The sequence below is a fragment of the Octopus bimaculoides genome, chromosome 6, assembly GCF_001194135.2.
Source record: "Octopus bimaculoides isolate UCB-OBI-ISO-001 chromosome 6, ASM119413v2, whole genome shotgun sequence".
Lineage (NCBI taxonomy): Eukaryota > Metazoa > Mollusca > Cephalopoda > Octopoda > Octopodidae > Octopus > Octopus bimaculoides.
The window spans coordinates 83,868,518-83,880,862 of NC_068986.1; the positions used below are offsets into that span (position 1 = coordinate 83,868,518).

General features: G+C 33.2%; 1 protein-coding gene across 3 annotated transcripts in view; it reads left to right on the forward strand.

The window, feature by feature from the left end:
- Positions 1–12,345, forward strand: part of LOC106876878 (nuclear factor of activated T-cells 5) — a 231,414-nt gene that overhangs the window by 161,636 nt on the left and 57,433 nt on the right. For all 3 annotated transcript variants that reach the window (XM_014925617.2, XM_052968923.1, XM_052968922.1), the window contains exons 7-8: positions 8,575–8,812; positions 9,585–9,775. In XM_014925617.2, coding sequence (XP_014781103.2) covers positions 8,575–8,812; positions 9,585–9,775 — 429 coding nt within the window. The remainder of the gene's footprint in view (positions 1–8,574; positions 8,813–9,584; positions 9,776–12,345) is intronic.

Sequence of the window (12,345 nt, forward strand, 5' to 3'; positions counted from 1 at the left end):
ATATATATATATATATAATATATATATGTATATGTGCGTACATATATATACTCTGGACACACACACTCATGCCCACACATGCACATCCTGTAGCTTTGAGGTTTAGTCAATGTGCACTGCAGTATTTTATGGTTAGATACCCTACCTAAAGTTTTAACATCAGTTGTAACGACTTGCTTGGCTGTGTTAATATCAACAGTTATAACAGTAGCAATCTGTAGCACATCTATCTGTTCACTAGTGCCAGCTCTATGGCCTGTATGTTTGTTATTACTTGGCAACCAATACATCTTATCTACATGGGAACTATAAGCTGGTTTGTATTTCTACCTTACCTACACTTGGCTTGTTACACTGGGCTCTTTTAAGAACAACATCAGATATTATCTATTTAAATATTGAACTTGACTCTTCATATCAATGCTGGGTGACACATGGATGGTGCAGTTAGTCAATTGAAATATTTTTTAGCAGAGAAAACCATACTTGAGTTTGGAAGATGTTAAACTTGTCTATGGAGTTTAATTCTTTAATTCAACTATTTCTCTCAGTCATCCAAATGTGAACTCATCAGTCATTAATTTTTATTTAACAAAAACTTGAATTTGTAGCAGTACAATGATAAACTACAAGATTTATATCTCTTGTGATAAAACTATTTTATTAAACTGAATAATCTATTTTTATATAGTGATTTAATATGAAAAGCCTTGATTAAAAAAAATATTTGACAATTATATTTTATTGTTAAGACTATTTTTTTCTGAAGTTCATCACATCCCTGCTGGTTGTTTTGAATTTCTACTTCAGAAACAGAAAATCAAACAGGGACATTACGCTTACATCAATTATTTGATTTCATTCAAATGTAGCCCTCTGAAAGTAATGTAACTAATTCAATGCACTAGTATTCTCCTGTCATGAGAAACTCTTCTTTCTTTTTGCAACCATTTTGCTGTTGTTCTGATTTCCCTGATTCAAGGATTCATGCTTGCTGCATGCAAAATATACAATTTATCAATGAGTTATTTTGCCATTCTTCATAAAGATGTAAGCTGTGGTTTTAACAGGCAATGATATAAATTTTAACAACTTTTGTGAATAGCCCAGATAATAAAATTAAGATTTCAAGCATTGTAATGAATAGTTGACATCATTTGAGAATTCATCTGAGAAGATAATGATTTTACAGGTCTTTACCAGCATAAGACCTTTCTTCCTCAATTTACGTTGTTTGTTATCAATCAATTCCATGTTGTATCTATTAAGGAATAAAAGAATATTTACACAATCTTTCTTTGGAAACTTTTTAATAATAACCTTCTGTGTATCCAATCCACAGCAGTTAGATAGACTCTAATGGAATTACCAAGAAACAAGAAAAAGATGACAAAATACCAAACAGTGATAAAACTAATTTAAAAAAAAATCTTATTAATATTTTCACCACTATCATCATTATTATTGTTGTTGTTATTATATTATTCAAAATATTTGCATACATACATATTTATTTATGTATATATATAATTGGTCAGTTGTTCATAAGTTCGTAAAAAGGTACACTCAAAAAAGTATTTTTGAGCAGTAATATTTGATGTAGTAATTGGTTATGGCCAGTCAGAAAGTTACCATTGGTTTCATGTCTATTTTTGCTTTTAGCAATATAGGCGACTTATCAGACCTGCTGGCCAGAAACCAGACCAGCTACAACCAAAGACTACATAAAATATAATATATATATTTATATATATATATATATATTTGTAATGTTCTATAACCATGTTAGATTTGATGGTTTCTAAGAATTTTCGATAAGTTAATTTTTATTATTAGTACTGAGAGGTGAAAACATCAAGTTTGATTTCCATACAAAAGTACTTCAAAAAGACAAGCCTTTCTTGTTGTATATACACCATATATTCATTTGCAGTTGTGTCTCTAGACTATGTCATGTTTCACATGAGCCAGATCTTTCAGTACAATTATAAGGAGCTGTTATGAATGTATACATATATATATGCACTCCATGCATACATTTGCACTGAGTAGAGCAAACAGTGCCTTTTTGTTGCTTTCTTTTATGCTTATCAGTTATTAATCTTCCAACAGTAAACAGCTTTTATGTCTTTGATTCCAACATCAATGTAATTATATAATTCCAGTAGTTATTTTAATTAAATTATTCTCACACCAGGTTTGAAGAAGACCCCACAAATGCTTGGAAAATCAATGCTTATTGAATTTCAATTATCTAATTATTAAAAAGGAAATTCATATAAGTGATAATTATTGGTGACAATTTTGCATTACTCACAAGCATACCACATGCAACTTATATTATTGACAATATGATCTAGAGTCACAAATTCTTCATTTAGGAAATATTACCAAACTTCAAAGAATTTTTCTGTTCTATATATGTCTTTTTTACTTATCTTTTATTTATATATTTTTCCCAAAAATTATTTGTTTATGAGTTGGGATACACACACACACACACACACACACACACAACACACACACAACACACACACACACACACACACACACACACACACACACACACACACACACATACATATGCACACACTGAGGTTTACACTGCAGAACATTCTTTTCATTAGCTATCAGTTGGTGATGACAATATCTTTCTCACCAGTTGTGCTGAGCAGCATTGATGCTTCCAGGGAATGTCAGATTCTTTTCCCCCAATATAATATATATATTGAAATATATAATAAATATGTATGTAAGCAAACAGTAGTACTGAAGAATAAAATAAATGGAGTCACGCAGGAATTGGTTAAAACCAAAGTATGGTATGATCAGGCTATGTAATTATTTTGTGAAGTTTCAGTATGCTTTAGAAACCTTATATATTAATGTATTGAAAAGACAGGCAAGAGGCTACAGTATTAGACTATTTGCTCCTGGTACATAAGTTTGAGTCACTGCTGATGTGTTACTGAGCAGAATCCTTTATTTGTCCATTATATCAGTTCACTTATCTCCCAACAATGAGTACCAGATTGCAGTCAGAAACACTTTATACTTATCCTGTTCTAGCCTTGGGACAGCAATGTGTGGATGCCACTTAGCTGACCAGGCTTTATGTTTGTTCCCTATATAACTGCATCAGAGTGAAGATGCATCCTCTTCCATGTTGTTCAGTTAATTAACTATAGAACTAATGTTTTTATTGTATGCCAACTAATTAATTTGTTAACAAGTTAAGATTTTGTTTTCTAAGAAGGAAACATTTACATAATAAATAATAAATAAGCATGTGTGTAAACTAAAATGGGACAGAATACAGAAGAAAAAAACAGAAAGAGTGCAGAGAGCCATCTATTCATGTACATGCTTATATCAATGCATGCACACACACTGATTTATAATTTAGAAAAAGATTTAACTCTATGAAGAATTATTATTTCTATTGTAATTAAAGATTATTAATAAAAGAAAAAGGCTATTATTTTTATTTTTTATTAATCTCTATATTCTTGTTAATGTTTTTTTTTACCTCTATTCTCTGTATTACCCTGAAAATCTTACTAACTTTATCATCATTTACAGCTTAATATTTGATTACAGGAGGAGAGAGAGAGAGAGAGAGAGAGAGAGAGAGAGAGAGAGAGAGAGACACACACACATTCTATGGGAATATGGCATTGTCTTAGAAATATATTCATTGAATTGTTAAATTAACATTAATAATAATAATGATTTCTTACCAAGGCACAAAGCTAGAAATTTTGGGATGAAGGAACAGTCAATTTCATTCTACCTCAGTACTTGACTGGTACTTATTTTAGTGAGTGATGAAAGACACAGTCAACCTCAAAGAGATTTGAACTCAGACCATAAAGAGCTGTAACTAAATACTGAAAGGCATTTTCTCCAACTCTCCAATGATTCTGCCAACCCACCAACCAATGATAATTTATAAATACGTATATTGTTGATGTTCGTACTTTATCCTGTGAACTTGTCTTGAGGTAGTAGTAGTGGTGGTGGTGGTGGTAATGGTTTCAAATTATGACACAAGGCCAGTAATTTGGGAGTAGGTAGTTAATTCCATCACCCCTTGTACTTGACTAGTACTTTATTTTATTGACCCTGAAAGGATGAAAAACAAAGTCAGCCTTGGTAGAATTTGAATTCAGAGCTTAAAGGGCTAGAAGAAAAGCCACTAAGCATTTTGTCGGATGCACTTATGATTCAATCAGCTTACTGCCTTAATAATGATGATGATGATGATAATAATAATAATAATAATAATAATAATAATAATAATAATAATAATAATAATAATACTTTGGGATAATATCAGAAGGCATCAAGGAATATAAAGAAAACCAGAATAGAGTGCCCAGTAGAACTGTTACAAAAGGTTTGTCTCCTTGGCACAGCCAGACTAATCAGGAAAGTATTAGATAGCTGAAAAGAACAGATAGCATGGTATTGTAGGCTACAGGCAGCAAGCCCGCTACACATGCAAGACTCCAGGAGTTCCAGCAAAACCTGAGTTAAAAATAATAATAATAATAATAAGCCTTTCTATGATAGGCACAAGGTCTGAAATTTGGGTGAGTGGGGCAGTCGATTACATCAACCCCAATGTTTCACTTCTACTTAATTTATCAACCCCGAAAGGACGAAAGGCAAAGTTGACCTTAGCAGAATTTGAATTGGGATCATAAAGACGGATGAAATGCTGCTAAGCATTTTACCCAGCATACTAACAGTTCTGCCAGTTCGCTGCCTTGCTAATGATTTTGCCAGCTCAGTAGTAATAATAATAATAATAATAATAATAATAATAATAATGATAATAATGGTTTCAAATTTGGGGATTGTGGGATTAGCCAATTACATCAACCTCACTACTTAAATGTTCTCTTATTTTATTGAATGTGGAAAAGATGAGAGGCAAAGTTGGTTTTGACAGGATTTGAACTAAGAATGTATAAGATTCAGAAGAAATGCCTGTTGCTAAGCATTTTGTCCAACACGCTAATGGTTTTGCTAGCTTGTCACATTTGAATTTTGGTACTAGACTAGCATTGTTAGGATTTGTCAATTACATGGACCCCAGTACTCAACTGCTACATTTTTTATCAACCCCAAAAGGATGAAAAGCGAAGTAAACCTCATTGGCATTTGAACTCAAAATGGAAAGAACCGAAAGATATACTGCTAAACATCTTGTCTGTTGTGCTAACAATTCTACCAGCTTGTCACCTTAATAATAATAATAATAATAATAATAATAATAATAATAATAATCCTTTCTAGTATAGGCACAAGGCCTGAAGTTTGTGGGGAGGGACTAAGTCGATTACATTGACCACAGTGCTCAACTGGTACTCATTTCATCAGTCCCGAAAGGATGAAAGACAAAATCGACTTGGGTGGGATTTGAACTCATAACGTAAAGATAGACAAAATATCCCTAAGCATTTTGTCTGGTGTGCTAACAATTCTGCCAGCTCGCCACCTTAATAATAATAATAATAATAATAATAATAATAATAATAATAATGATAATAATAATAATAATTCTTTCTACTATGAGCACAAGACTTGAAATTTAAGTGATGAGGTTAGTCAGTTTCAAAGACCTCAGTGCCTAACTGGTATTTACTGGTCTGGCTTAAAAAATCTGTCTTTCCTGAGTCCATAGTATTGAAACTGAGATCTCTTAATGCTGAGAAGTAACAGCTTGACCTGGAGGGACTACCTTATCTCTAAACTATGCATCTTGTTGAGTAACATTATTCCTGAGATCTTTCAGAAGAACCCCATTTTGGCTGCTTGTATTTGGAATTGTATTCTTTTGGTCCATTGCCCAACTTTCTGTCTATACTATCTTCAATATGATTATAATTCTAAATACCAGTCTCCTCAACACTGTAATAATAGATGGAAGATTTTAGATGACATTATTCATTAGTCCCATTCTCTTAGTCTGTTCAGATGACTGAACTCTCTATCATGAAACAATAAAATCAAGATTAGTTTCAAAAAGTATTTCTCATCTCTTTCTTTATGAACTCATCTGAAGATACCCAAATCATACTTTCCAACACTCCTTAACTAATAACTGTTTTACATCTGCGTTTCATTTCTCCCAACTATCCAGATCCCTTCTCCATTCACTTTTTCAACTATTTCTTCATAGTACTATATCCTTTTGGAAGTTTTCTTGTCACCTATGCTCTCTTCCATTGGCTAACATACCTGCAACAGTTTAAGCTAGACATCAGCAACAGTAACCTCACCCAGGTTTTCTAACTCTCCATCTCTCTTTTAAGGGTCATGGTTCTATTTTTCCTTTTAAAAATATGATTGTTATCACTTCTTTTCAGACTGACAAATGGGAAGAAGTGACTTTTAGTGGCACAATTTACTCTTATAAATGTTAATCTGAGAATTTTTTTCTGTGAGAGTGTGTGGTGATTGTTTTAGATTTCAGGTTTTAAAAGATTATTTTATTTTTTATCTTTTTTTAGTTCAGTATCTCTTTAACAAATGTTATGACCCTTTTAGGGTCAAAAGTCATAAGATTAATAACAATGGAGAACTAGGGTAGATATATAGTTGGCTTTACTCTACTCCAACAGTTCTTACCTCATGTCTATGTCAGATATCATTATTATGATTTCCGTTCGGGCTACAAAATATTGCTGATGATGGACAACTTAGCTATACCCCCATTGTCCTGAATTCAAATCCTACAGAGGTTGTCCTGTTCTTTGGGGAAGATAAAATAAATATCATTTAGATGTTGATATCCTTTGCAATCATTAGTACTCCTCCAAGGAGCCAAGTTTGCAATTCAGCTTTAATTTCCAGTTGTAATTCATTTCAGTCCCCCTACATGCTTCATGCACTTCAGAAAGGCATAAATGCAAACTCATTTTCGCACACCCTGATTATTTCGAAACTATGCTATGAAAGGGATCAAGATTTGAAGTCACTAATGTATTTTTCACTACGGTGAAAGGATCTCATACTCTCTGTCTTATATAACAAGGGTAAGATCCAGGGATCCAAGTGTAGGTCGTTTGTAAGCTTTAAGCAGTCTGTGGTAGGTTTAGAGAACAAAAAGTGGATAGCATATGATAAAGAGCAATAACAATTTATTGACATCAAATATTATGCACTTTTTCTCATATCAAAGTTATGAGGGAATTCGATAAACTGAGACTTTCTTTACAGCTCACAGTTAGCAACTAGAACTGCTGCAAATATGAATAAAAATTCAAATCGTGGGAGTAGAATAGGTAAAATGCAGACTACATATGTTTCTTAGCTAGCTGATATTGTGATGTAATAATTATTCAATGAGGGGGTGCTCAATTTAGCTAAACATCAGACTGAGAATTACTTTAATTGAATGAAGGCTACATTATTGCTTGGAATTTTCAAGTTAACTCACTGTAGATGTGAATTCATGCATGTAGACTCTCTGGCTAATAATATTGGTTGTTATAGCTAGAGTTCAATCACTTGGAATGTACTGGTACAAGTATAGTTGTGTGTTTAAGAATTTTGCTTCACAGCTATGTGGTTTCAGGTTCAATTTCACTGCTTGATACTTCAGAAAATATCACCTCCCATAGCCTTAGTTTAAAAAAGCTTTTTGAGTGAAATTTTGTGGATTAAAACTGTATAATATCCTGTACATCTTTTAGTTATCTCTATCTGTATTTTCAGTTCAAATCCTATAAATGTTAACTTTTGTCTTTCTACTCTTCAAGAGTCATTACATTAAATTAAGTACCAATTAATCATAATAGGTTGGCTCCTGAGGGGAACAGCATGTTAAGATAAAAATTTGCTTGGTTCAAATCTTGCACAGATTGAATGTGTCCTTCATCATTTCGAAATCAGTAATTATATATAGCAGTGATTTACTGATGCATATTTAGTCAACTATATTTTCTTTAAAAAAAAAAAAAACATGCCTAAGTGTCTGGTAATGAACAAACAAATCAATTGGTGTATTTGTGCAATGTATATATGTGTGTGTGTATACTTTATCTTTTAAATTAATTCATTTTAATCTATTAACACACCTCATAGTTGTTACCTTAATTAGAAATTTCAGTTATTGTGATTAAATCAAAATAATTATTGATTATATAGTAGGAAATATTATATAGTTGGAATTCTTTCCATGTATATGTATATGAAAACAGTCAATGAATTCATTCTATCATTACTTGGAGTTTCACTCAGGCACACAGGTGAGGTATGTGGCTGCAATCTTTCAGGCCATGTTTTGTAAAATTCCTGAATATCATCTGAAGGATTGCAGCTTATAACACACTTGTACCTGTATAACTTAGTAGCAATGAAATGAATTCCCTGGCTATTTTCCAATAAATGCATATTTCAGTTCATGTATGTAGTGCTCTTTTACCTGTTTGTATACATAAATGTTTATATATATATATATATATGTATATATATATATATATATATATAGAAATACAGAGAAAGATGTATATATATATATAAATATATGTATGTATTTTATTTCTCTCCATTATCTTGTAGGGTTTCTTCAGTACCATCAGTCCTTAAACATGAGACGTCTCCGAAAGTTAATGCAGGGTCACGACCCCAGCGCAAGTCCAAAGAACACAGTTTGAGCACACAGTTTCCACCTAAATCACATGGCTTTGAATTGCTTATTCTTGAACAGCCAGAAGAGCAGCACCGAGCTAGATACATGACTGAGGGTAGCCGTGGAGCAGTGAAGGATCGATCACAGCAAGGCCACCCAGTTGTTCAGGTAACCATAGTTAATACTATATTACTTATCACTGTGCTCTGCCCCAGTTTTGCTAACACATTGCATGATGTAGTCTACTTACTTTCTTTGCCATTAGAGATAACGTTGTAACTAGAATAGTTTCTAGTATGTGTATAAAGTACAGCAATTGCTTGCAGCATGAATATGGCAGTGCTTCGTATTTATATGTAGAGGTGCTTAATGTTATATATCATCAGATACATATCTGTATATGATTGTCTAAGAATCCATAAGTCAGAAATAATAGCCACTTTTATATTTATCAACAGAGTGGGTATATTAATCAAAGTATACAGTATTATAAATCCATTATAGCCAATCTTACCAATCAGTTTCATACCAGTTATTATTAGGTATCTAGATGGTTATCTAACAACTGTGCTCATCAGAAATGGAAGGTGTGAACAAAATGGCAGCTTCTCTCTGTTACTGGAAGTGAATAAGTCTCACATCCACTTTGTGGCTACTGCTATTTCTCCTAGTAGAGAAATGTATTTTATATCTCTCATAGCTAAGAAGCAGTCTTCCTTGGTGAAGACTGTTTCTTAGGCATAGCATATTCACAGTACAAGATCCATGCGTTGCACCCAGCCCAGCCATTTTGAAGAGTTACACCATGCTGTAGATCTGATCAGAGTTGGCCACAATGGCACAAGAACAAACAACAATAATGATATTGTACTTCTGTATTTTTTGTTTTTGCTGTTCTTTTTAATACTTTTTATCTGTTGCTATCTGATTAATTTTTCAGCTTGTCGGTCCAGTCCAATCTGCCATTCTTCAGGTTTTTGTTGGAACTGACACGGGTAAAGTGAAGCCACATCCATTTTATCAAGCCTGCAAAGTCTCTGGCAAAAATTCAACACCATGTATTGAGAAGGATATTGACAGTACCACAACCATTGAAATTGAACTCTCTTCTACAAATAACTTGATTGCCAGGTATGAATGCATTATTATTTTTGTTGTTCCACTTGAAATAGAGAGTGAGAGTAAGAAGGAAGCTACTATCCTCTAGAAAATTTGATTATCTGGGGATGCAAGAGGACCAGTTCTTCAATTCTGCCAAGAAATTGCAATCGAGAGAAGAACTGCCCAGAGCATGAGCTGGGGTCATGGGCTTTATGTTCCCTGATCTTTTGTAGGTGGAGGTTCTTACCCTATTGTAGGTACTGTTGTTTTATATTATATTATAATTTGTTTTTCATGTTGCAATACATTTTGCCCTTAATCCTATTTTCAGTACACTCCAACATTTTGTAGTTCCTTTTTACTTATATGGTGGGTCACTTGGTCAATACTGAAACCATGACAACATTCTCAGAGAAATGCTGGATATCTACAAGGACCAACTGGCTGGTCAGTTCTGACGGACTTTTGATTCTTAGATTATGGATAATTTTCATAAATCCCTGTTCTGGTAGTCTAATAAGGAATTAACAGTTTAAGACAAACTTTACAGACATATAAAGACAAGTTTAATATTTGGCTAAAAATGTTAGCACTATATAGAATAGGAATTCCTTCTTATGTCTCTATCTGCAGAATTGTTAGCCATTTGCTCATGACAAGGTTGATGTTTATCATTAGTGCTACCTTACCCATGGCTAATGTTTCTAGAATCCACCTGTAGGGAAACTCAAAAGCCTTCTCTGGTACTCAGCTCCTCATTCTCCTACAGTCTTTGGTTTTGGTTTTATTAATCAGTAATTTGCTCTTTACAACAACGTAAGCTATTGCCACACCTCTTCTGGAATTGGGTTGTTTTTTCCAGTTGTTTATCATTTGCAATATTATTCAAAGTCTATAAGTTGTAGAAAGGCATCTTACTGGTCCATAGCTTTATAGTGTTTGCTGTTTCTTTAGCCTTGGGTTAGGTAGTTTTATTCTTGTGTGAGCCAGTCTAGTGTTATATCCAGTTCTGTTAAACATTTTTCAAGCACCCTATGCATCCTTGCTAAATATCTTAACCAAAAGTTTGAGATCTTATGCTTTGGTACCATCCGGTTGTTTACTTATTGTAGCATCAAGGCTACTTCTTCTGTTGATATGTCCTTCTGTTTTACAAGTACTTTGTTCATTGTCTTAAACAATCTTGTCCTTTGTGATTCCTTTAATTTCCATATTCCACCGCAGATTTTTTCCACTTCTCTTGCTGTTGATGCTTCATTCATTTGTAATTTGTTCTTCAATGTTTTGATAAAATCATTTTGAGTTGGAGTCAACTGGGTTTGTATTATTCAAACAACTGTTGTCGTTTTTCATACTGACAACACAATTTAGTTAAGATCTTTGTTTTAGGCCTTCTTTGATTTCTGATACTTCTTTTGATATATTATATCTATATACTATTTGCCTCTCATTTCCTTTTTCAGATGTGTTGTGTTGTTTCATTATTGATTTCATTAGTGGTTCAGAGATCCTTTCCTCTTATTTTCCTATACACTTCTTTTCAATGTTGCTTGCTTGGGATTTGCAATTCCTGTATGAGAAAATCTGAGTTAGTACCTACTTTCATTTGTAACTAGAGTTGCCACATTATTTATTATTCATTTGACCTGGTGATATTGATATTCACGTCCATCTTCATTAAGCCTGTGATGGCCTGGATTGCACTTTGTATTATTGCTATACTTTCCTGTAGTTTTAGCCTTTAGGATGTACTTCCATTGATCTAAATTGTTTTTAATTCTTAAATATTGAGATGTTTGGGACTCCAGGGCATCCAATATTGAGATGTTCGGGACTTCTGTCTTTGAAATTTTCTGTTCTAAAACCTTCCTAATATTCCCATGTATATCTATTTTTGTTTGCATTCAAGTTTGATTTTTATTGACTTGGTTTTATTATTTTCTTTGTTTTGTGCTCATCACTTGTATTTTCATTATATAGTTTTTCTTTTAAGTGTTCTGTTTTGATTTCTGTTTTTTTTTAAAGTTAGTTTCACATTCTGGGTTCAAATCCAGCCAGGATTAACATTATTTGTTCTCCTTTTGGGATGTTTCATTTTATTCCTTTGAATACTATTGTGTTCCATACTTCATCCACCCACCATAATCAACTCTGAAAAACAACCCCACCATTTTCATAATTTGCATGCCACCAGCAGTGTAATAAGACACTTGAGGCATCTCTGGCTACCAAAAGTATTCTTTCTCTACTCTGCGCAGTATAATTTTTCAGACCCTGTATCACAGTTCCAACAGTATAAGTTCTGCAGCTTGATCTTTGTCCATTTCAGAAAGAGGACAGAGTATCTCAATACTGGCATTGTCCATGCTTTTGTGGCTTTTATGATGTTCCTTCCATTTAATTTAGTTTTGAGCACCTTTCTAATTCTCCATTTGTACTTTAGTGACTTTCTCTCTCATTTCTCTTTTCATTATTATTATTATCATTATTATTGGTCATGTGGTGAGAATGGATGAGGATAGCTGTGTGAAAAAGTGCCACACTCTAGTAAGACCTGGGATGAGGTGGTGAAGCACAACCTTCGAACATTAGGCCTCACC